This window comes from Anopheles nili, chromosome 3 (genome assembly GCF_943737925.1).
Source record: "Anopheles nili chromosome 3, idAnoNiliSN_F5_01, whole genome shotgun sequence".
NCBI lineage: Eukaryota > Metazoa > Arthropoda > Insecta > Diptera > Culicidae > Anopheles > Anopheles nili.
Genome location: NC_071292.1, coordinates 48,464,436 through 48,491,832, shown reverse-complemented (window position 1 = coordinate 48,491,832; position 27,397 = coordinate 48,464,436). Strand labels below are relative to the sequence as shown.

The 27,397-nt window shown below is 40.9% G+C and overlaps 1 protein-coding gene across 1 annotated transcript; it reads right to left on the bottom strand.

Moving 5' to 3' along the window:
- Positions 1-1,696: 1,696 nt before the first annotated feature.
- Positions 1,697-26,845, bottom strand: LOC128724482 (guanine nucleotide exchange factor DBS). The gene is made up of 17 exons (XM_053818207.1): positions 26,656-26,845; positions 24,784-25,221; positions 24,121-24,707; positions 23,937-24,052; positions 23,173-23,308; positions 22,775-23,092; positions 22,507-22,716; positions 22,126-22,305; positions 11,358-11,477; positions 11,169-11,264; positions 4,710-4,895; positions 4,417-4,619; positions 4,209-4,323; positions 3,936-4,133; positions 3,588-3,796; positions 3,069-3,496; positions 1,697-2,977 (listed from the first exon to the last, which is right to left on the bottom strand). The coding sequence occupies exons 1-17, from the start codon at positions 26,843-26,845 to the stop codon at positions 2,871-2,873; spliced, it is 3,837 nt and encodes a 1,278-aa protein (XP_053674182.1). The 3' UTR covers positions 1,697-2,870.
- Between the last annotated feature and the right edge of the window lie 552 nt (positions 26,846-27,397).

Genomic DNA, 27,397 nt, shown 5'->3' with positions numbered 1-27,397 from the left:
GGATTTTTGGAAATTTTTTGGAGATTTTTTTTCGGATCCGATCGACAAAAATGTGACCTCCTAGCGGTTCTGCGCTCCTGTTACTTTTTTGGAATAATTTCGGTTTTTCGGATTTTTGGAAATTTTTTGGAGATTTTTTTTCGGATCCGATCGACAAAAATGTGACCTCCTAGCGGTTCTGCGCTCCTGTTACTTTTTTGGAATAATTTCGGTTTTTCGGATTTTTGGAAATTTTTTGGAGATTTTTTTTCGGATCCGATCGACAAAAATGTGACCTCCTGACTGGTATGCGCTCCTGTTACTTTTTTGGAATAATTTCGGTTTTTCGGATTTTTGGAAATTTTTTGGAGATTTTTTTTCGGATCCGATCGACAAAAATGTGACCTCTTCGCTGGTATGCGCTCCTGTTACTTTTTTGGAAAATTTTCGGTTTTTCGGATTTTTGGAAATTTTTTGGAGATTTTTTTTTCGGATCCGATCGACAAAAATGTGACCTCCTAGCGGTTCTGCGCTCCTGTTACTTTTTTGGAATGATTTCGGTTTTTCGGATTTTTGGAAATTTTTTGGAAATTTTTTTTTCGGATCCGATCGACAAAAATGTGACCTCCTAGCGGTTCTGCGCTCCTGTTACTTTTTTGGAATAATTTCGGTTTTTCGGATTTTTGGAAATTTTTTGGAGATTTTTTTTCGGATCCGATCGACAAAAATGTGACCTCCTGACTGGTATGCGCTCCTGTTACTTTTTTGGAAAATTTTCGGTTTTTCGGATTTTTGGAAATTTTTTGGAGATTTTTTTTCGGATCCGATCGACAAAAATGTGACCTCTTCGCTGGTATGCGCTCCTGTTACTTTTTTGGAAAATTTTCGGATTTTTGGAAATTTTTTGGAGATTTTTTTTTCGGATCCGATCGACAAAAATGTGACCTCCTAGCGGTTCTGCGCTCCTGTTACTTTTTTGGAAAAATTTCGGTTTTTCGGATTTTTGGAAATTTTTTGGAGATTTTTTTTTCGGATCCGATCGACAAAAATGTGACCTCCTAGCGGTTCTGCGCTCCTGTTACTTTTTTGGAAAAATTTCGGTTTTTCGGATTTTTGGAAATTTTTTGGAGATTTTTTTTCGGATCCGATCGACAAAAATGTGACCTCCTGGCTGGTATGCGCTCCTGTTACTTTTTTGGAAAAATTTCGGTTTTTGGGATTTTTGTAAATTTTTTGGAGATTTTTTTCGGATCCGATCGACAAAAATGTGACCTCCTAGCGGTTCTGCGCTCCTGTTACTTTTTTGGAAAAATTTCGGTTTTTCGGGTTTTTGGAAATTTTTTGGAGATTTTTTTTCGGATCCGATCGACAAAAATGTGACCTCCTGGCTGGTATGCGCTCCTGTTACTTTTTGGAAAAATTTTCGGATTTTCGGATTTTTGGAAATTTTTTGGAGATTTTTTTTCGGATCCGATCGACAAAAATGTGACCTCCTGACTGGTATGCGCTTCTGTTACTTTTTTGGAAAATTTTCGGTTTTTCGGATTTTTGGAAATTTTTTGGAGATTTTTTTTTTCGGATCCGATCGACAAAAAAGTGACCTCCTGGCTGGTATGCGCTCCTGTTACTTTTGGTGCAAAAATTTCGGTTTTTCGAGCGAATTTTCGGATTTTTCGATAAAATATTCAAAAAATAAAAGACAATAAAATGCTTTGTTACACGTTATTTATTGTTCATTTCGTTTTCCACTATTTTTTACACACAAACATCAAAGCCTCAAATATCATTATAGTAATTTGTGTAGACATTACAAATATTGCACTTGGATAAATATAGTAAATTCCATTATAATCAATCATAATGAAATTGTACTCTGTATAATAATATTATTGTTATTATTATAGCGCTCAGACATGAACTCCTTCGCATCAGATTCGACTATATGCACAAGAATACGCGCTTACAATTTATTTCGCTTTGTTTTGTTTAACTTTCCTAACTTTTTTTGCTCTTAGCCAACAAAGATTTTTTTTTATCGTACGCTGCCTAGCACAAAAACGCTTCCGAATCTAGTAATTGCACACAAAATATTGAATAAATCACAATAACCATCCTGCTGTTTAGAAAATAGTATACACGTCAGAATGCTATTACTTTGCGCGATAGAGCGCCCTCAGGAAAAGTCACGCTGTGACGTTCAACTAACTAAATATACTACGAATCTCAGGCATCACCACTCAGGCATCCTGCATCTTCACTCATAGCTCTCTCATTATAAATAGGTTAAAATTTTTTACCTTTTGATTATTCATTGCAATCGGATTCTACAACGAGCAATGAAAAGTAATAAAGAAAAGAGATCAAAGAACTCAAATAGTGTGCATACTAGCTTTGGTTAATGTCCGAATTAGATGGATGTGTTACAATTGCTTTCCCAAAGAATAACTTAATGTTCTGATCGCAGGAGTTTCCATAAAGCTTAAGCTTGGAGATTCTAACAAAAACATGGAACTTAAGCTCACACATTCCAAAATAACACAAACACGATATTCTAAACAGTCTTCACCGGGCGGCAAACCTTATGCCTTATGCCTGGCAGATTCTATGTGGATTCAGGTGTAATAGAGTAAAGCTACAGTTGGAAGCAGGGGTACTAATAGTAATAGTAAGAGCGATTGGGGACGTAGCAGTAGTTTAAATACAAACAAAAATATCAGACAAATGTTTATAGCTATGTCGTCAACGCCGTATCATCGCCATCGGCAATATAAAGTACGATACTATTGATTTAGCTATTGCTTCACATTGTAGCACTAGGCTTGCCTAATCGATCGACAGTCGCGTTATCCTAATCTCGCACTTTTGACGTATTTTTGCCAGGACACCAGGAATTAGTGATCGTTTAGCTTGTCTTGGCTCCGGGCGCCTCGAAGACGCGAGTGTTTGCGATTGATCGGTTCAAGATATGCTGCTGGAGCCCATCCTTCAACCCCGTTGGCTAGAAGAGAAAAGAATAGCGATATTTTGTTATAGCAAAACTTTCCTCCATTAGACAACGCTACCGTTTTTCCATCGCGTTCGAAACTTACCGAGAACTTTCACAAACCACCATCCAGCACATCCAACTTTCAGCAGCTCTACAATGTCGGCTTCCTTCATGGACACCTCGGAGTTTCCCATGGCACAGTAATCGGCCAATGACATGAACTTATGCCCAGGTACAACGCTATCCTCGACGGTGGTATACTCATCTTCACTGTTTGAGTAATCCGAGCTCCAGGCGTTTGTTTCCTGATTATCATGCTCCGACGATGACGATGACATTCCGGTAACGTTCAGCAGACTACTTTCATCATTCATGTGGGTGATCCGGGTGACGACATCTTGTGCGAGGCCAACCATTCCTCCTATTCCTAGTCCGTTTGATTGTGCTTGCTGTTCGCAGCTTGCCGCACGATTCGTCGGTGCTCCATGAGCTGCGTGTGGTATATCCCATGAAGTAGTATGACGTAATGGTCTGTTAATAAAATTAATTGAAAAAAAAACAGGGTCAATTCCGTCATCTATGGAGAAATTAGCACAGGCAGCCGAGAAGACGCTATACTTACTTGTGATTCAAACCACCGTATTGTTTGATTTTTTCGCCTTTCAGCTCTTCAAGCTGGTTCAATAATACTCGTTTTATCTCTGCAACCCATTTGTTTTTAATCTCTATCGTGCCAGCCTGTATTGTATGTACTTCTTGTCGTCCTTGTAGCCACACTTCAAAACGCCGCAAATCACCCCGAACGGATTCCGTTAAGCCTATTTGCGACATCTACATTAAACGAAAATAAAAAATAATGAAAGTAAGCATAATATACCAGATAATTTTGGTTCTCGTTGTTCAAAATAAGCTAATTACAAATTAAACGATAAAACCTAAGAGTTTAAGAGCAATCACATCGTTACCATACCTGAAGCCAATTCTTAAATTGGTAGGTGCTCTTATTGTGGCCCGTTTTGGAACCCTGCTTACAAAACAGCATTGCTTTTTGATACAAGAAAATGTGCCGGTTTTGGGTTTTTAGCCGCAATCGCATATCTTTCTTGCTTTCCGTCCACACCTGAAACGAATCCTGTAGCAGTAGTTCACCCTGCTGCGATAAATCGGCCTACAACAAAGCAATTGGTACAATAATACAGTGTTAGCGAAAAGGTGTGTGAAGCGACAGCATCAGCATACTTACCGGAAAGCCTGTTATAGCGATTTGATGCATGGAATCATTAACACACTTTAACACGACTAACATGCAATCCAATGCTTTCTGCAGTTCTCTAGAGCAAGTTCCAGTGTCACTAAATCTGCACAAAAGAAGGAGAAAAAACACAGCGATTTATTTCAATCATGCGCAACAATGAAGGAAGCCAAGAATACTCAGACATCCGCGTACTTACCTTAGCAAATCTTTCAAAAGCAGCTGATACTTGGTAATCCTTTGCACTGGTTTTAGAAGATAAGCAGCCAAGGGAAGTTTATGTCCAAGCTTTTTCTGGCATTCTTGCAGGAACAGATGCGTATCGACGAGGGTCTCCCGAAGACGCTCGGAACGTGGAATGTTTTGGCAGTAGTACGAATAGAGTCGGAAAAATGTGTCCCGCTGTGATGAAAGGTCAAACACAAAAAAAAAAACGAATACAATAAGCTCCGATTACTGGTTATTGTCTTAACGTGCAAAAATAATGCATACCCGTTGTACAAAACAGAGTGCGACTAGCTCCGTGGTAGAAATACAATTCTCTAGATCCTTCAAGAAAATATCGTTATGGAATGTGTAGAGCTCGTGTAGATTGCCGAAAAGTATATCAGCCTTTCCTTGCAGCCCAGGTGGCACGAGTAAAGTCATTTCTTCCGACAGCATTTCGTCTTTATAACCCTGAAAAATGTACGGAAAAATGAGAAAAAAATCAAATAAATTATATGATCAAGTGTGTTCATTTTTAATAGGTTTAAATTGTCCCGAATTATAACATATATAAATATGAAATATAACGCCCTTTCATACATCGTTGAAATAAGGTCCCGAGTTAAATATGGTGCGGACAAGTCCCACACAGAACATGAAATTCGAAACGCTATCACAAAAAACATCACAATAACCAGCTGCAGTAGCTGAATTAAAATGTGAGGATTTTATTCAAAAAAACGGATTTAAAATTGTGTAAAATACTGAATCCCAGAAAGCAGAGCCGTGCAGGATTTCTAAAGTAGGCAAAATAGTTTCCAACACAATTTTTAATAAACACTTTCTCACAAAAACAAACTTACTGATTTATGCATGGTATGAAACTTGGGCGATTGTAATGTTTCGCCGATGGTATCGTTTGCGAACGCTCTACGATGCTGCCTCATTTCGGTGGCTTTTTTTGGTTCCGATCGAATCGTTTCATAAACTCCCACACTTTGAGCAACACGCGGCATCACATTCACATGATCCTTGATCTCGATCCTTTCGTTCAAATACTCCTCCTTACCGACTGGTACAAACGGGCTTCTACACCGCAGATACCGATCAGCTTCCTCTCCGTCACTATCAACGGGAAGAAAGATTTTTCTTCGATCACTTAAACGGCCCCCAGCGGCCGACGAAATCGACATCGAATGGGCCCCCTTGCGGCCTGATCTGTAACGCTGTAACGTCACCGCTTGATTAACATAGTCGAACGTCTTGAAGGAATCCTTGTATATGAGATCGCAAACATCGGGTAGCGATGTAGATAAAGTGTCGCTCAGCCCCACAAGTAAGTTGGTCGGCATATTTCTGGCCGTGGGTGGTGTAGTTTTGGTTTCATACGACATCGGGGACGGCGGTGGACGATAAAAGTAGTCTCCGCTGGAATATGGAGGCGGCGGCAAGGAATTGTACTGAAATTGTTTGCTGCTGCTGCTGTCCATTTTGATTGGCATACTTTTTTTGCCCACTGGCTTGCCTGCCGGTAATGTCGAGACTGCTGCTAAGTTGCTCAAAAAATCTCCGTAATGATAGCGCGTGTACTCATCCGCACAGGAAAATCCTCGTTGACGTACAAACTGCTCAATCACCCGACGGTATTCCTTCTCCGAGTAAGCCACCTTGCGAGGTTTCCTGCTAGCTTTCAGTGTCCTGGCGCTAGCAGCATTCAACGATCGATTGATCGAATATTTCATCAGCGATCTTTCGCAAAACTCGCGAAACTGATGGTACGTTTTCTGACACCGTGACTTTGGCTTCGTTTTTCGTTTTAACACCGACAAATCGCGCCTCAATGTAGTCGATCCGTGCTTCTGCCGATCGCTTTCCTTCTGTTCGAACTCACAACAAGCCGCAACACCCGTCGGTAGGTACGAATGGCCAGCATGAGTGTGCTGATAATACTGCTTGAAGCTGCTGTTTTGACGACAAAACACCTGCGGATTGGTAGTGGATGAGTAACACCGCTCCATGCAGCAGGGAAGATCAGGGATACCCGCCAGTACCGGTGCGGATACTCCACTTTCCGCCATCAATTTCTCTTTTTTCACCGAATCACAGTCATTATTCGAGACCAGCGCCGGCGAAGGTGATGCCGCATCCAGCGAAGGCACACGGGACAATTTGCCGCTCTCGGACGCACTGCTGCTGTTGTAAATGTACTCCATTATATCGAGGTAGCGCTTCTTCACGAGATAGTTTCGAAAATCACGATCTTTAACGATCTCAGTGTAGGACATGGTATCCAGGTACTCCTGCAAGATTTCCATTTCCGTTTTCTCGTCATTTTCATCTTCGCGCTCGTTACGCTCCAAAAGCTGCACGATCTTGCTTTTGCGGAACCGACAGCTTCCATTCGTGTTCGAGGAGCGTTGCGATTTATAGCTCTTTTGCGATCGCATAGTGCCCGAAGACCCACCGAGCATCTCCGGACAGCTGCCACCAAACGTGGGGGCTGATTTTTTGTGAAGCGTAAAATTACCCTTCAGGGTATTCCGGCCGGAATGTTGATTCGCGTGGCCGTGTTCCTCCTTTGCGAATGGCGACGACGATAGACCCATAGCTCCCTGTTTCCCTGATATGGACTTGCTCTTGTGAAACAAATGCGCCCTGCAGCCAAATGGCAGCTGGCTTTCGATCTGACCGTACTGGTTCCAGGATGTTCCATCGTGAAGCGGCTGCCCGAATGGAGAACGGCCCAGAGTGGTGCTCATCCCAACCCAGCTTGTTGGGAAATCTTTTGGGGAAAAGCGTGGTATTGTCATGCTTCTCTCGTTGTCCAGCGTTGATCCTGCTTTATCCTGCTCGCCGAACAACGACGCTCGGTACGATAAGGTGGAGGACGGTTCGGATTTGTCAGACGTGACTGATGTGCTGCATATGTCGTGCTCAAGACCTGCCTTGCTGAAGCTTTCATTTCTCGTAACCTCAGGATCTGCGGTTGATGAAAACTGCGTGCTAGCAACACCACCCACACGCAGTTGTACCTTCCCGACGATATAGTTTGCGGTGGTCCGTATCTTTCCGATCCGGAAAAGCGAGAATCGTGATCGGCTTTTGGCATCACCGGTCGTGTCGGTGAGGTTTGTAGCCAGTTTGTAGTTGCCGAATTTCATTGTTCTCAGCTTGTCAATGTTAGACTCGAATGCGTACGATGCACTTGCACATGCACTGAACAGCGATGCTACCAGCATTGATAACGATGGTTGCCATCGATGAATCGAAAACACAAGATCCTCACTCAACACACTATAAATCGATACATTTGTCTTTGATTTTTTACAGCACAACACAAATTTCTTCCGTCAGCTTTATGTTTGGGTTTGATGCAACTAGATAGTATTTTATACATATACTGCCTGCAATAAACAGTGAATCACAAATCGCCCCTACCGATGTTACATCAGTATTTTATCACACTCATATCGTTTGATTTCATCCGTTGATTTATTGTATATTAACGATATATTGAGCTTATTGCCCCGGGTTCACCCACAGTCCATAAAAAATAGTACGTATTGTTATATTATACCATTTAGCGCGTAAAATCAATGGCATACACGGGTACATTTAAAAATTTCACAGAAAAATGTGAACTACTTCATATTCAATTTTAACGACCTCTCTCAATGTGCAAGCAAAAACAGAAAAAATAGACTGTAGGTCCGATGGGGCGTTAATTATTATAGTTTAGCTCAACACTAATTTAGAAATGTTCAAAAAAAACATTAAGTAAAAAACGATGTGAGCAGATTGAAGCGCAAAAAAAATCACTGTTAAACTCATTGCATTTTAAAGTAAACGATGAATCCGTTTCTCCCCAATTCGTCTTTGATGATTTGAACTTTCGGTCAGCGAGAAAAAGCGGCCTAAATGGAAAGCGTGCCGATTTTGTACACGTTAATGTTTTGCAGCTCATTATCCGCTGGCTACTTGTATGTAACATTATTTATTAATGCCGTCGTTTGTGGCCCCAAAAAAAACTTTCAAAACACGGACACGGACGCCCGGTGCCGTCTTCTTTCGCTTAACCATTCCGTCCTTCCTGGGCAATGTCATTCTGGAGCACATCGTTTGCACTTGTACAACATTTCTGAACTGGATTCCAGCACAACCACGAGGGCGAACGGTTATCAAATAAATTCAGAGCCGTAGAAGAACAAATAGGGAATAAAATCTATGCTAGATTCACTAGGTACGCAGAACGCAGAACTTCAGAACACCCAAACAGATGTAATTGTCGCTTATGCACTGCCACAATTAGCCTAACTCACAGCACACACAGCCTCCCAGTTAGGAATTGTAACACACAAGCCCAAGCGCATGCACTCTTCCCGAGCATGGGTGGGTAGGTAACATTGCTACTTGTAATCACACCGAGCTATCGATACGAACTGAAAACAATAGATTGCGCGGTTGATTTTAGACTCACGCGGCCGCGCCGTTTCCAGTTTCCAGGCGCACACCAGGGTTTTGCGCTCGCTGCACACAGCCGATGCGCGCAACTAGCCTCACTTTCGAAGGCGACGAAGATAAACAGTTAAAAGCAAACCACCTAAATGCGCTTATACCACACGGCTACCATCATCTCCGTTTATGATTACGCCAATGGGCGATGATAGCTCTGTTTAGGTATGTTTGCAACAAAAGAGAAACTAAAACACCGTACTAAGGTGTGTGTGTGTGTATAGATCTTGCGTGAATGTGAATTTGCTGGTTTTCATCCCTATTTGGAACCTTCCACGGCGCCGCAATTTCGAGGCGCTAATTATTATTTTTGCTTCGTGGTTTGCAGCGTTCGCAACGCTAAAAGATGAGTGAAAGGAAATCAAAGATGCATTAATGCGCATACGATTGGATCTTATCAGCGCTTGCAGTTGTTATATGCGCATAATGCAAAACAAGCAACAATAGCCGTACCCTTTCTTCCGGTATGATATAGCAAAAAAAAAACAAATAAGCTATGCTGCTACTTTTTATAGTACTAACATTTCGAATGCGCCCCGTGTCTAATGCCATGAACATTACAGCAGTACGCCGAACATAAATAATGTTGTAAAATTTGTAGCATGATATTCTAAAATGTTGTATCACTTTAAAGATAACAGTTTTTTCATGAGGGTTACAGAACTCAAGCATTCGGATGAGTTCTGAAAGCTCTGCACCAAAGTACAATGCATTCCGTATAAAACGGACCAATATAACACAACAATATCAAGATAGAGAATGGAATGGGGGGGGCGAAATATAAAAAGAGCCTGGAGAAATTTAGTGTAACGCTCGATGCACACTTTGATATAACAGTACTTTTGATGGACTACACCCACGTTTACTACTCACAGGGCGATGGACGTTTTCCATGACTACTACCGCAAGCAAGCGCCTTCGAAGTGATTAACCATGCGAGCGAACTGACCGAAGCCAAAAAGGAAAACAAGTAATGAAGGAAAAAGCAAATAATAGAAAGAAATAGAGATTGAGCCATCACACACAGCTTAGTAACGGAATTCCGCCTTTTCGATGCTTGGTCGCGTCTTCTCCGACGCCTTTGCTGCGTGAGGTTTCATCAGACTACATCAAAACAGCAGTAATAATACGGTGGACCATGGCAAGAAACTAAATTTCAATATTTTCTTAAACGCGTCAGGTATCCCCCGTTAGTTTTCTACCTCCTCACCAATCATTTATGAGATACACACATCACGTTTATTAGCAGGTCGTATTTATCCGACGAAGACGAGAAACGAAATATTCAGAGCACAATGCAATATTCGTAGTCCTGGGGGACCTGATTCCAGTCGGAAGATAAATTGAGGTTTATTGGTCTGCTGTTATGCTCACTAAATAGTGTTGCACATTGGCCAAGAAACTTCGGAGAGAACGAAAATGGGAAAGAGAGAAAATCAGATAGAAGTAGGAAGAGAAAGAAAATGCAAAAAAAAAAGAAAATTATAACGGTCATCGAAGAAAAAAGTGAAAGAGTTCAGGAAGACGCCGTAATGATTTTCAGACGCCAGTTTTTCTCATTCCCGCTCTCTCTTTCTCTCTCTCTTCATCTCTCTTTCTCTCTCAAAAATTTTCAGCTCGAGCTTTTATATTCTACAAGTTATATAGTGCTTTTTGCGCCTACCCTATGTGGCTCACATCTACATGTTTAACCCATTTCTTTTACGCATTATGCACATTAAACCAACCGCGTACACCGCCGTATATGGCACATTAGCGCGATCGGGCAGCGCGAACATGGTGCTGTTTAGACGTGGTCAGAAACCTACTGACCAAATCAAGGTCATTTTATTGAAACGAATGTTTAATTAGGTATAACATCGAAAATAACGGTTCTTTTACCATAGATCATGCGGCTTCTAAAACATTTTGCTACACACTTTCGGTGGTTGGATATTTGGGAATATATTAAAAAACAAAATTTGAATCTTACTACACAAAAGCTGAGTTTGAGAAAAAAAAAGCTCACACAACAAAAAGCTTTCGTGCGATGTTGGAAAATTATCAATTCGTAGTTGCAATCAATTCCAGTTTTTAGTAATTTTAATGCTTGTTTGCTAAGCAATGCGCTTAACAAATTGAACATGAGCTTTTCGTTTCCCATCAAATAGAAAGTCTGTCATTAACATTCGAGCCATATAAACATATAAATGTAACATTGATGTCCAATTATGCTTTTGATAGTAGACTCACCTTCAAAATGGATCCCATTTCTGCGACGTAGATACGCTCTGTTTCCAGTAATTCAGCTAACACGTGTCCCCTTTTCAGCTTTCTTTCGTCCGAATCCTACAAAAAATTTCGCAATGTGTTATTTTTATTTTTACACATTTGAAACTCTGCAATGCAGCTTATTTATATAAAAATAGCAAAGAAACTTACCGTTTGGTTTTGCAAATTCAGATCTTTATCAGAGCTGCCATTTGCCGTGTCGCTGCTGATCGAAATACCCGAGTCCGGCAGACCGTCGATCGATCGTGGTCGTGGTGGGAAGTGTTCGATCTGTAAATTGAGAAGCCCAAAGATTATTTCTGCACTGAAGCTTTTAGCGCCGTTAATCGACACCCCCACATTGCTGGGTTAATGCCGATTCGAGGTGGTTTAAAATGTTATTAAAAATTAGTGCTGATAAAACAAAACCTAAATGAAGCCAGCGTTATAGTTAGGTTAGAAGCCAGAGTTATAGAATGCTCAAAAATGCCCCCCAATTCACACATATTTGTTTATGCTCATATCAATCAAGTTAAATGCATTTGTTTTTTGTTTTTTCAATAATAAGCAACACACCCCCTTTTTACCGATGCACAATTGATAACACAGTATTGCATTACGCGAAAAATTACCCCAAAGAAAACACTCATACGCAGAGACGAGACCATCCCATGGAATTATCTTACACACTATTCAAGACGCGCCTCCAACCTGTGGACTTACCTTGTTGCAGACGCTTTTCTTATGTTTACTGTTGTACTCGCACGGATTACGTTTGTTTCCAAGTATTGCCTCAATTCCCAGTGCCTTTGACTTGGTGGTATACTCATTCCCGCCTTCAACAACCAACTCATTCACACTGCCAGCATCGCACGCATTAGCGTTGCACGGATATTCGTGTGAGGTGTCGTATTGATTTTCATTTTTACAGCAACTGCAAGAGCTATTGGAGCTGCCCGATTCCAACCGATCGATCCGATCACCCACCAGCCCAAGCTCCAAACTATTTTCCGCTTCATGTGCCAAATGGTTTGAAAAAGCTTCCGCTTCGTCAAGGTAGCTGTTATTCAGAAACAGCGCACCATCGTACCCCAGCCGGATGCTGGTTTTGGAAGTATATCGATTGACGTGGTTGTTGTTGTTGTTGTTGTTGCGTGTGGTGGTCACATGATCCTCGTTGCTGTTGAAACTATTGGTACACGTGACGTTCGACACGTTGGTAGAATGACTGCAAATGGTGCTGCTGCTGCTGTTGCTACTGTCGGTACTAAATGCCGACACGATCGAGGAAGGTTGCTGTTTTTCGGGCGAAATCGATCGTTCGTTCTGATGATCGCAATAAACCACCATCCCATCGTCCTTATCCGACTCGTTGCTGCAGCTGCTACCGCTGCTGCTGATCGTGGAACCGCACGATGTAGTGGACGTGGACGAGAAGGAAGAACACGTGGAAGCTCTGATACTGTTAGCTGGCGATGCAAAAATAAGCGATACAGGTTCAGCCGGGGATGAGCTTTGCTGGCACAAATTTGCTTTGCTGCTGGCCGTCGTCTGCAGGTGGTTGTTGCTGATGAAGATTTTTATGCTGTTATTCTCTTGATTTTTGATCTTGTTATTTATGTTTATCTTATCGTCGTACGCTTTCAGCTGTGGATTGTTTTTCAGCTTAATATTACGCTGATCCTGGTGGTTCCAAAACTTTTGCTGTCCCATCACCATGTTTTGTGGTGGCGAAGCCACGTACTTTTCGATGACCATACTGTTGCTTTCCAAATCAATTTCCTTTATCTTCGATGCAATAACAATTCGAACGTCGTCGATACCACCGTGGTTGGTGTTGTTTGTTTTGTTGTTAACTTTCTCACTCAAAACGTTACTGCTGCGTATATTGTTCATCAGAACCTTGTCGTTTTTACACTCCACGACCTCGTCGGTGTTGATCGTGCAATCATCGTGATCATTAATTACAATCGATGTCCTTTTGCCGCAAGTTACTATGCCGCCTGGATGATCCGCTGATTGCTGATGATTTCGTGTGGCTGCTTTCTCGCTACAAGCATGCAATTTCGGAGTAGTGCTGCAAGAGTTTGTTGACAGCATAGAGCTGGATGATGACGACGAGGACGAACAGGACGATGAAGAGGCTGATGAGGACGATGACATTGGGCAGTTGGAAAATTTGCAATTTTTGTAGCCACACGTAGTAGTGGTTCTATTGTTCTTCGCTTTCCGGCATACTTTCCTATCGTCGATTTTCGCACCACCACCACCGTCAGCAGCACTCACAAACGTTAGCTTTTCTGCTGACTTCCATCTGGGCAGAGGTCTAAATTTATCTAAACGGCTTTTATCGCTATCACCATGCTGGCTGCTGGTGATGTGTGATTGATTGCAATCCTTGGGTAACTCCTTGCCAGCACTCGAGTCGGGTTCGGGATACACCGTCTCGGTCGATCCTATTTCATGCTGTCCATCGATGATCTTTTGTACGCGTTTGCTTATCGTATCTACTCCGGATACTTCACAAGAAGCCACCGTACCAAGTGCCGGTTTAATCGCAACGAGTGCACCATCTTCGTTCTTGTTTTGCGCACTTAGCCGCTTGTGGACAAGATATTTATTCGGTTCTAATTTACGATGCTTTTCAAAGCGATGTACTGACACCGTATCCCGAGGTGTCTCCGGAGCCAACGGTGCTGCTGCTGCTGCTGCTGCTGTGGTCAATGCATTTTGTTCACAGCTACTATTGTTTGGTTGCTTATGATGGTTGAGCTTGGCTCGATGAAGCTGCCAATGCGTTAGCGAAGACATTGGCGATGGTAGAGGCGATGGTTCAGTTCCCTTTGACTCCAAAAACAGCTGGTTGATGCGATGAATATCGTTCATCGATTTATGGCGCATAAGAAGATTGGAACTGGTATGGCTTTTCTGAAGTTTGAATATGCGACAATTTTCCTGCTTTAGACTAGTGTTTGTCGTACGCGTCTCTGGTGCTTCTTGAGCTGAAGCTGAAGCCGAAGCTGAGGCCTTTTTTGCCGTTTGCTGGTTCATCAGGACTACGCTGGCGCATTTTTTTGCCGCCGCCGATTGATTAATCACGCGTATCATGCTGGGTCTGTTGTGCTGTCGAATTTCCCAATTAGATCGTTTATGTTGCGGATCAGCACTTTGCTTTACGCTCGTAGTGGAGGCAGTAGTGACGGTAGCCGTCATTTGTCGTTCGTTCGTTTCTTCCTGTTTATTGTTTCTCTCATTGATTACTCCGTACAGCTTGTTATCAACGTATCGCTCGTAACCGCGACTGTCGAAATAATATTGCACCGTTTCCAGTTTGCTTTTTTTCTTGTTTTCAAATAGCAAACCATACTTTTTCCTTCCCGTTGCCTTCGTTTTAATATCACTGTCATTAATGTATTGCAGTTTGCCGCCGTCTGCTACAGTTTCTGGCAAGCTTTGTGCATTCGTTCCAAATCCATTGTGCTTTTTATACACTAGATACTTGGATTTTCCTCCAGCTTCCTTGCTGTTGCTGCCATTGCTCTGTTGCTGCACCTCACTTTTTGGCGGTACGTTAGCACATTCCTTAACATCGCTCCTATCATCAAGGGAAGTAGCTGATGGAACCGTTGCGACTTTATTGGGCACATTATTATTTGCTACCGCACCGGAACTGTGATTTCTATCATTACTTATTGCTGCAGAACTTGCGGATCTAGTATTATTCTTCTGTTTGCTAGGCTGCACCAGAATAGAGTTCTTGTGGTCATTTTCATCAGTCTTCAAATGCAGGTAGTTTAGTTTCAGTAGCTCCATTTTAGGAATGCGATCTATACACACTTTATCCACATCACCACTGCCAACTCCTTTGTCCGCAGCACGTACCGGTGCTAGCCTCCGTCGACAGTCCACTTTGGGTTGCACAAAGCCATGCCCGGGCGATAATTTACCCAATACTCGTCGGCCACCGTTGGTGACACCGTTGTTTCGAATTTTGGTACATTGTTGCGATACCTTGCTAGGACGCGCGGACACATTAGAGGCATTAGTAATAGTAGCTGATTGCACCGCCGCTACGCTCTGGGATGGACAATCTTGCGGCCGAATAGTTTGCGGCAACGGTTGTGGTACTCGCAACGGCAACGGAGGATGTTGGGTGACACGTGACGGCTGATGCATCGTAACTGTATTCACATTTTGCTGCTGCAAGCGCAATAACTCACTTTACACAAACCAACTAAAAAATGTTCATATTTCAACATAGAACCGCGCTTGCACTTTAAGAACTTATTTTTACGGTAGAACTGTTTTCAGTGTATAGAAACTGGATAATTGCACAATATTTAGTCACACAGCTATGAATGAGTTTGTAGCACATTATTATAATTTAAAATTCGAACTGAAGCATCTTACGAGCGAACTACAAGGTCACTGAGGGTTTCAAGAGATCTCAAGCCTCGAGAGCCTCTATCGATGAGGTGTACTACGCCAACAATTCCTTAGAACCCCTTCAAAGCACACCACTTAGAGGATCATCATGTCTCTGTAGTGTTTCTTTTTAATACGTTAACAAATAATGGCAGCCTATTTTATTTTTAATGTATGGAGTGAGCATCGATATCAGTAAGCATTGAAATACATACACTTTGTAGCTTAATTATTCAATTATTTAAAAAGTAAAATAATGTTCAACATATTTGCAGTTCAAAAATTAATGCATGGGAAGACGTATGCACGACGGTGTTAAGTAATGTTTACGGCTACATATTAAGAAATAGTTGTTGAAAATAATATCATAAAAATCTATCCACTAACAACCCATTGATATTCGTTTCCGCTATATATTTCCAAGTAGCGAAAAAGCAGGAAAAAGAAAATCACGTCACAATACTGATGCATGAGGTTTGGTCTCGAAAAGGAAAACTGTAAATTTGGAGGGTAGTGAGGATAAGTGCAATTATCTGTTTCTATCTTTATGTCTACTTCAATCCATCGAATTGAAGGTATGGATGAGAAAGAAAACACCCAGAGGAGTGTGAACATAACAATTTGTTCGACCAGGAAAACCGCAATTAACTACTCTTCTTGCTGTTTCCTTCATTTTTGCTACAGAAAATATCTGCCTAAATTACATGGAGAAAAGATGAGCGCGGATTGCGGATGAAGAAAATTGTTATTGACGATCCATTGCACTGCTGCGAGTGCGGAGTGCATGATTTTCGTGAAACTTTACGATCGTATGCATGCTGCGCAGCCAACATTTCGGCTATCTTGCGTAAGCAAAAACAATCGTGCCTCCATTAGCGAAACATCACGCAAAAATCGTTCACTCAATCGCATTGAACCTTCCTGCCGCCAGTAGGCAAGCTCTTCTCTATTAGGCACGTTTCGAGAGAAGATGTAGCAGAATGGCGCTGATGGGGACGTTTATCCATCCAAACCACATGGAACAGTTTCAAGCGCGATAGATACATGATTTTCAAAAATGAAATATAAATTAATACCATTGATTCTTATATGACCAATTGTACAAATAAAAATATGCGTCTGATGTTAAAAAACAATCAAAAAAAGTTTATAACCTATACGTTAAAAACATGGTGTATCCATAAACAAAAAGTTCGTTATAGTACATAATTCGTTTTTGATAAGCCAATAATGCCAACAGTGATGCCAATTATTATTGTTGCTTGCATAAACAACTTGAATAATCGCCCATGCTGGTAGATATACCACCAAACACCAGTCAGTCTTGGGACAAATCGAAATTATTCGTGCTAGGTTTGTCTTTAGTCGCTTAATTGCCTCACGTAATCTGTTTCGGGTTGAAGATGAAATATGCTCAGTAACAGAAAAGTGAAATTGTGCGAATGAGAAAGCAGCCGCGACAAGTAAAGTATCATCATGCAATCATCTCGCAACACAGCACTGAACAACGAGGAGTATTGTGGATGCCACAGCCCGAATGAACGTAACAATAGAGCGGACATCTTCTTCAAAAATTCCCACAACTTAATATCACACTATGTCTTGTTCCAAACTGCATTCTTTCACGAGAGGGACAGAAAAAAAAGCTATGCCTTCACCGGGGCAGCTGAAAGTGAAATTTGTAACCTTTCCAAACACGCTTTTTCCATTAATATATATATATATATATATATATATATATATATATATATATATATATATATATATATATATATATATATATATATATATATATATATATATATAAATATATACTTATATATATATATATATATATATATATATATATACAGACACATATAAGCCTATATATCAATCACGGCCACGCACTGTCACCTAGTACATAAGATAACACAGAAAATTACACCTATTTTTGAGCTTTTCAGCAAAAATTCTCATCTCATTTCTCCATAGTATTCATCAAATAACGCATCTTTGCAGCACACATTATGGAAGAAAGCAATATGTAATAACAAAAACTTGCACACACTCATGGAATTGCATTTCTATCAACGTGAATTTTCTTCCAACTTCAATAACTTTAGCACTGCACATTATGCCTAAATCCCTCATCGTGTCATATAACGTTTCTTGGCCTCAGCGTTCATTTTGCTTTGGGGCATCCTGGACATCAACACTAACTTAAACAAATTTTTTGAAGATAGTGTTTGCATTGTTTCGTATCATGTATCACAAATATTGTACCACTTTTTGGATATGATTAAGAGCACTGTTTTAGTAATATTCAACGTTAAACAAACTGGTAAAGAAACTGCTCTTTTAAAAAGCTTTCTTTTGTCTTACGCATACATTAAGCACACTTCACATCTTTACATTTTCAGCATCCGATAGTAAACCGGCTTAACAGAACGAGTTACAAAACAATAAAATAACGCACTAAAAACCACGACACGAAATCGAACACATCTCACTCGCGCAGTAAGCTAAAGTTGCACTGATGAAAGCAATACGTGCACTGAACCGCAAGATCACCTCTTCTGAACCCGTTCGCTTTGTGCGCTCTCATCACGAGTGATCGCGCTGCAAGTGAGCACTACGATTCGCTCACCACAGAGAGAGTGCAAGCTCACGATCGCTTGGAAAACGCGAGCGATCAATCTCGCTCGCTCACTCGTGCTCTCACGACAAATGAGAACGATTCCGCCGCTCGTTCGGTCGAAGACATTTTTTGCTTTACAACTTTCTTTTGGAGCTTTCCTTCGCTCTGCATCAAAAACAACAAAAAAAAAAAATGGATACATACCGCTCCGACACATTATTCATTGAAATGCACAAAGATGAAATCTCCACAACCGAATTAAAAGCAACGACATACAGTCAAACCGTTATGTATTGTTTCGCAAACGTACAGTATGTCAATAGAGATTTTGCATTCACAATCAATTGACAAAATGCAAGAAAATCATTTTGTTTGAAGTCAGTAAATATTGGACGATGTTTTATCTTGTGATGAAAACTAGCTGAGCCCCAATTATGTACATAATTTTCAAATTACAGCTTCTAGCTCAATCAATTTGGGCTCTTCTAATGAACCTTTGCAATGCCGGCCATGGAATCATTTAATATAAATTAAATTTACGCTCTATTTTTCGTGCATTTTTTTTTCTCCAATTGAGGTTCAACACTACACTCCGTGTGGTTACACTGTCCAGCAATGTACCGCTACTGTTACCGCACAATCATACCATGCCTAAGAGACAGCATGGCTCTTCAATTATTTCGTTTTACTTGGCGCGGTTCAAAGCTTTCGCGCTTCGGTCCAACCACGTCCACTACCGATCGTATAATGTGTCTCGTGAGACAAACCAGGACTTAGTCTCGGTACCATTACACGCCATGGAGAAACAGGTGGAATATGGAAGAATCGAATCGAAGACTTGACAATGCCTAACAAACCATACACCGTACGAGATTACGTTAAGTTTAAAGATTAAAATGAAGATAGTTTTTAAGCGGTTTAAATGTTTAACAATTATTTCTAAAATAAATAGAATACATTTACATGTACACTGAATCGCTTCCTACAATCAAACGAGTCGTTTTTCATCATTTTCAACTATAGTTTCAAACAGTATGACTGACATAACATAAAAACGAAAGATTACCAACCAGTAGATCTAAAGTGAGGATGAATCGTTGACACTTTTGAATAACTAGATTCGTATTGCTCTTTAACAAATTTGTGGCCGCATCTAAATCCGATCGGTAAACCAATATTGTGTGAGAAAAGTAAAGAAATTAGCCAATCCCGCTTCCAAGTTCCGTTTCTAGCAAACAGCACACTGTTTTATGCTCACTCTCCAATCAAAGTTGGAAGCCATTTTCACTTCATTTGTTACGTCTCTCATCGCTTGTTTGTTTTATGTACACTCACCGAAGACCGCTGACATTGTTTCCCAACATTCCGTCGACAAAAGGTCGACGTGCTTTTGTTTTAAAACCCCCAGCCGTTAAGTGCGATCGCAAGACGTTGAACGTAATCGACGTGGGGAAGATGGATTTGCTTTAATTCCCGGATTTTCCCGTAGTAGCAAACAAACAGACAATCGTCGCGAGAAGAAAGTGATCCATATTTTTTTTTTAATTTTTACCGAAGCGGTTACTACACCTCATTGTTCAAAAGCTTGAAGTGAAGATAATTGGTGACACCGCCAGCGATGGTGCCATTATTCGATCGCTGTGCGACCATTTGCAACCATTTGAACTCCTGCCGAAGTATTGTCGTCACGTTTGCCCTGCCGACGATGGGGTGGTATTGCATTTTCTTTTTAAGAAACTACAAAGGCCATCATCACCGCACCAGGGCAGGACGGGAGCCACAACAAGACGGATTGTGAATGTTAATAGCGATTTTTTGGGGGCCACACAACGTTCAATTTTCTTTCTCTCTGTCGTGGCCACACGACACCGGAAATGGAATAGGCAATCGGATTCATTCGGGTTAACAAGCTAACGAAAGTGGCCATCATTTTGCACAGCCAAATCAGCCCCTGTTGGACATTTATACAAAATCTGCTACAAAACCATTGCTCAATGGGTAATGCAGCAAATAGAGCTTTATGATTGTTCACAACATTTTGCTACAAATTGTTTCGTTACAAACACAGCTCAATCATCACAAAATTGTCTTAGTTATTCAACCGTACAGGATGACAACGCTAGTTTTAGTGATTTCATGCATATTTTGTATTAAATACAGAGCATTTTATCCACACAATTGAAATCGAACATCATGCGAAACATGTGCTTCTCGTATTTGTTGAAATGTTTCCCTGTGCTGCGTAATAACCACTCTTCACATGCGATAACAAGACGATTGGCGTTGAAATTCAAGCCTGTACGCAAACAACCAACATCAATTCACTTGCGTTGGTGATTGGCCGCGCGGGAATTTCAGCTTGTTTTTTTTTCAGTCAACAGTAAAGCACGCACGAGATCCCACATTCGGCTGATCTGTAATGAGTTGCACTCGTTTCAGCGCATTTCGATGGTATATCTGCGCCCGGTGGGTTTGCTTACCATCAGGCAGGCGCACAAACGAATAACGTACGCAATGGACACAATGGTTGCACAAAAAAAAACAAATGCATGCATGTGTTAGCTGATTTCCTAGGCTTGGGCGAGTTTCACAAAAAAAAAACAATGAAGCAACATATTTTCGTTAGAACTCTAGTGCTGATACATTTCATCAGAGAGGTGTATCAACTAAACGAGTACACTCGGCAGGTGTCATTTATGTAACATAACCAGCCAGCTTCAAAGATCAATACAATATCTATTTCACCTTTGAGCCAATCTATTGAAAACGGTATGTTAATAGCACGGACGAAAGTGTCGGTAAGTAGTTTAACATGAGATCTAGGTCATAGAAGCAGGAACACTAAATCGCACTACCGCAAGAAAGTACGCCAGAGGTTGTGTGATTACAACTGCAACCTGCGTATATGCAGTTGTGATGTTCTACTACACATCCTCAAACTACCGTGTGGCCGGCAGTCCCGTAACACTGCTGCACCAGCAATTGCATTCACGTTGCATCTTATCTATAGTGCTCTTCCAGCGACTTGATTACGGCATTTTTCGTCCCAATCCACTCGACTACATCTCATTCTTCTCCGTTACTCTCTCTCTCTCTCTCTCTCTCTTTTTTTCTTTTTTTGTTTAAGTTGCAATCAGCTCCATTCTTTTTTCTTCTCATCCTTAATTTTGCTTATTACATTCACCTCTTTCTCTCCGTCTGCGTCATTGCGCGCACCGGCGTCCAGAATAGGGAATGGATGAGAAAAAGGAGCACACATAAAACCAAGAAAATTACGCAACGTGAATGTGCAAGCGCATCTCAGCCAGGTAAGGCAGCACAGGGCCTCGACCTAAATCCGATGAACTTGGACGCAATTGGCTCACGAGTGTAAAAATGTACCACGCATAGAGTCCAACCGTAAGCATATTTCTAAGCCGACGACTTTGAAAACGAGTTTTTAGTGCAATTCTCTATTGGGACAACTCGTAGACCGGCTGTCCTGGAATACAGGGACCGGATTGGAAAATTGTGTCACGAGGTCTTTAACGAATGGGAAAAAGCCTGTTTTGCTGTCCTGGTTGTATCCATATTACGTTATGTCGGTCATGACGTGGACGATAATTATACTCATGTGGTCCGATATCGGAATGTATTACATCATGTTGTCGTATGAACAATACGCACTACTGTCCTTTGTTTTTTAAAGAGTAAATTGTGTATAACCAGTTCACGAAACATATTAGGTTGTTGAAAGTAGAAAGAAATGGAGCCGAAAATTGCAGTTACCCATATTGTCACTCACAGATTCTTTGCTACTTGTACGCATGCTAATACTTTTTTTTAAATTTGTTCAACGATCACAATGCAAAAAGCTGGGTTTCAGCTTTTTATAGTTTTTAACCTAAAACTCACCTTGCTATAAGACCTTTGGGTGCGAAACATTGGATGTGGCGCACCTCCCGGAGGTTGGAGTGGAACAGCGGGTTCAGGAGTAACGGTTTGCACTGGTCGTGGTGGTTTCAGAGTCAGCCTCTTCAGTGTGATCATTCGCTTATCACACATTAATTGAACGTCGTCTATTCGTTGCAGCACCTATTGCACACGATAAAGGAAAGTATTTATTATCAACCACTTACTTAAGCAATCATTGCACACTAACAACGTGGTGGAAAGAGCAACGTGTACACTATCCGGTTTATTATTTGAAACATAAATTAAATTGATGCTGCTCGAATGGGCAAGCGAATTTAAATTGAATAGAGTTTTAGATTGCACAATCGAATCGTTTCTTACCTGTGAAACTAACGCCTTGGTTTCAAGAGTCGTGTTTTGCAATATTTCATTTTTAAAATCTTTTGAATTTGACGATTTAAATTCGGCCGCAGAGGCTAGATAATCCTGAATCTCTTGCAAGCTCTGCTCTGCAATTTCGGCCGACACAGAACATTTTTCAATGCGCTGTGTTGCCAGGAGTTCGATACCGCCAGCACACCACTTGTTTGCCTAGAAATACAATTCATAGTACAACAACCTCTCGTTGGTTCGGTGTGTTAATTCATACCTTTTCAACACGCTCCATCAATTCACGTGCTTTTGCTAGCGTATCTATACGCTTCGAAATGCGCGCATGAATGAGACCACACACGCGACCTAGCTCGTCACACTTTGGTTGAACTACCTCCTTCGGGCAGGAACTTATGCAGCCTTTGGTTCCTATCAAACGTTGTCCTGTACCGATGACACATTCTGCGCGTTCCACATCAATACTGCATATTTGCTGAAATGTGTTGATTTCCTGCAGCAAATGATCCATTCTTGCTACCGTTTCTCCGATTTCTGTCATGTCTGACACGGTTTTTAGATGGCGATCGAAGTTAGTCTTTATAAGCGACCGAAAAAAAAAGAAATATGATACAAATTACATCTCTTGTTTGCCGGGATGCTTGCTAAAGATCTTACCTGAAGTTCACGAAAATCTTGCTCGAAACGACGTAGTTCCAAACATTTTTTCAATCGCGACAAGTGTATCGTCCAAAAGTCCTCAAACTGGCGCTCAGTTTCCTCCAGCTGCACCAAAAGTCTGTGACAATCGCGACTGTCATCAAGATGATGCATCATATCGACATTTAAATACATTCTTGCGCTGCTCTTATGCTTTATGATTTTTACTTTTGTTAGATGGCATTGCAAATTTCATGTATCGTTTATTTTTTAAACGACAATTGTACCATAAACAATAAAGTTGTGAAATGTTGTTCTACTGGTGCTGGTAAAACACAAAACCTGGCCTAATTTGATTCATATGAGTACCGAAACAATCAACTTAATTGAAAAGATATGAAAAACAATCACTTGATATATGTCGTTTATTTAACAGACAACATGCATGCTTAAAAATGTATACGATAATGTGCGATACGTAACACGATAATACACGATACGTATACGATAAATGTAATACGATGACGAGAAAACAATAATGTCATATTGTTACATCACATGTACATCACTGATTAGTAGTTTGTTAATTTATTTTGATATTTTTATACAATAAACCAGCCGAATGAAACCGAACCGAAAGCACATGTTAATAAGTGAGCATAAAACCAAACAATATATTCTAGATAGCGCTCTAATATGTAGCGATACAATTATGGTACTTCCTGTTTTAGAATTTCCTACCGCAGTGAAGCAGTGAAAAGCTAACCAAAATTGCCACTCACCTTTCTATTGAGCTTATGTTTCCAAATCGTTCTATCGTTTCTTGATCACATTCCTTTTTAGTTTTCATTTCTTCCAGCAAAACTTCACCGTGTCGTCCGGCAGAAAGAATGTCCTCCTTTAGAAAAATGTATTACATTGCATAATACACACACCACGAGATACACAACCTCTTCAAATATTTACCTTTAACTTTTCATACTGCTCTCCTTGGTTGAAAATGAGCTTTTCCGTTGCATCGACAGAATTGGGAAACTCCATCTCATTGATCATCTTCATAAACGCGTCCAATTGACAGGAGATTACATTGGTGAGTTCGGAAAACTTTTCCAACGATATTCGCTGCTGTATCCACTCATGGTGTGAATAAGCGAGTTCTCCGCCAAGCTCTGCGGTCAGCTGGCTTTGGCACACATATTCGTACAACTCCTCCAGCGAGGCGCACACAATGACACGAAAGCGAAACTCATCCTTGAAGAATTTATTGCTCACTTCCGAGATAGCCTTTTGCAGGAAACCGACTGGTCTGATCACAAACACAGCGTGCACGAGCGTTGGGAAGTAGGTTGAAATTTTCAGCAAAATTGCCTTCACGGCAGCCCATTTGTCCTTGCGCCGATCAACAACTAAATTGAATCCCAAGTCAGCCTCCGACAGTGAGGGCACGGACGTCAAATAAAGGACTAACTTTTTGTATTCAAGATCGGTCAAATTTTGAAAATTGTTATGATCCGGAAATGTTATCAGCGGGCATCCATCCTTCGATCGACCACCTGAAAAGGGAAATGAGTTCAATTGTATGTCTTCTACGATGGTTCTATGTACGCATTGTTGCACAATTAATGTTACCTGTAATAATCGCATACTGTGGATGGAGAAGATCCGCAACATCGGCCACGCTGAGCGGATCTTCGACCGAACTTACACTAGCAGCTGAATTCATTCGGTTAGCTCGTCGGTAAAAGGAGTCACACCCAATCGTCGTTGATGCGTGTTCCCCGACATTAGTGACGACCAGCGAGTTGCTGCTACCAAACGTGTTCGGGTTAAAATGGTTCTGACCATTCTGGCATACGTTTTCAATCAGTTTGTTGATGTTGGTAGAGTTTTGTAAATTTTGGCTTAACACAGTTTGCACAGAGGAAACCGAGGATGTAACCGACGACTGATGCTGAAATGCATGGCTGTGCTGCTGCTGTAGATTTGTCTGCTGATGTATTTGATGGGCAGAATGATATGAAGACGCATTGCTGCTTATACTTTCGCTGTGGAAATTATTACAGTTTTCTGGAATAAAGGATTAACACAATATCCATGATAAAGCGGTTGGTATTCAAAAAAAAATTGAATAGTTCCTCAAGCATGATCTCAAAATCATTCTGTGGTATATGTACATAAAAGTCGGTAGAGGACCAATATACATACAATTACAAAATTAAGATCGTTCAAGTATAGATAAGCCGAAGACGAATATCAAACGAAAAAAAACGAATAAACCTCACTCAACAAAAAGCAGTGGTAAGAGCCGCGAGTGCGCGATCTCCGACAAATTTAAGTGTGATATGGACCAGGGAAAACGCTTTACGAAGAGATAGCAAGTCAACAAAATAGCTTCACGATGCACTCTAACTATTCAACGAGGAGTGTAAAAGCTCCACTTGAGGAAAATCGGAAAATAAAAACTGTAGTAGTTTTTGAGATCATAAAGAATAGAAGAGTAGCATTGGTACAACAATTATTCTTGATTGCTACTGAAGCAGCTAATATCACAGCAATGGGTCCATGGAAATGGAATCCCGTATACCATCCGATCCGATGCGGGGACAGAAGATCCAGCAAATATAAGGGTATTACGGTGGCTGGAAAATTTTCAATATCGTTTGTTGTCAGGTGGAAGGGCTAGCCTGTCTCCTTTTCAATTTCGACAACACTAGACTCTGGAATTTTATCTACAATTGAACATCCTTTTCAAATCAATCCAGACCCTAGCATATACTGGTAACATAGACATTATCAGCTTCAGGTACCCTCAATATTGCAAACACTAGGGGCTAGGGTGCAGAAAACCTCAGCTAAAAAACCGAAATGTAGGTGACTACATCAACGAATGTGAATCTATGCAGATGAAATGTACACTAGATTTGAAGACTTCCAAAATATCATCTTCATCTTGGAATAACAATTTTGAACTTCTTTGATAATAAGGCTCAGTCATAGGTTTTGCGCAAAGTGGACAAACCCTTCGCAGCCATATGCGGGTAAAATATGTTCAGAGGGATTTTTGCAATATAGCAGCTGCAGGACAATGTGAAGCAGCAGCTACAGTGACCAGGACAATAATGGTCATTGTAACAATGAGCTGTTCGATAGCTTCACAGCTGTAAATCGAATGAAACTAGTCAGACTCTGATGTCTAGGTCATTCAATAGGAATACATTGGGCGACCCAGTTTCTACTGCAGCTGACCAAGCCCACCGAACGGTTGTAGCACCGGATAAGTAAAATAAAAGTGACCTATTAAGAAGAGATCTACAAGATTCGTCTATTGATAATACAAAAATAACCAAGTTGTAAAAAGTAAATAAAAAAAGCAAATAATACAAAGCATACCCAACCTACAACTAATACGCAAAATACACAAGTAAAATACGAAAAATCGATATTATATCGGTATCCGTGGCCATCACAATGCTCTAGGATAAAATAGCGAAAAGGGCTTACCTTGCTCCCCAACAAGCTGTTCGGGAAAGATGTTTCTATTTTTTGGTTCCAACGAACAAGCCGACTGAGGCGTTGTAACTGGAGACGATGAAGACCAATCACCATCCATGGCCTTTGAGGCGCTGCGCTTAAATTGCTCCAAAAAGTTATCAATTTGGGCTTCGATTGAGTTTACGGTACCGGTCGCCATGCCAAGGATTGATTTCTCCCCGTACACTGAACGCAACACAGAAAACCACACAATTCTTGTTAATTAGGCTTGTTACCGGCACATAAACTACACTATTGCTGATACAGGTACCAGACACAGGTTAATAGAACGAAATACAACAATTCTTTATGTAATGCACCCCGAGTTTGTCTCCGATCCGACAAAAATGTCACCGACATTTTTCTTTGGTTCATAAATAGTTGCTAAGATTCTTCGTATTCCTAGAGTACTACTACATCTGCTAGAGTAGCTTGCTCGTATTATATCTATTTTGATACGGTTGGAATTTTTAACTTAGTGGAAATGTAGCTGCTGGTGCTAATTTTATCCACTTTTGTATAGAAAACAATAATATTGCAAACATCGTCTTCCCATGTTTATGCACACGCGACAAAACTGCACAACCCTACAAACACACAACTCGTAACCACAAATCACAAAAACAGAATAAGCACAGCTTCGAATATAAGCCTTGGTTAATATAATTCATACTTCAGAACAACTACTTCACCACTAGTCAATTTACGTTTA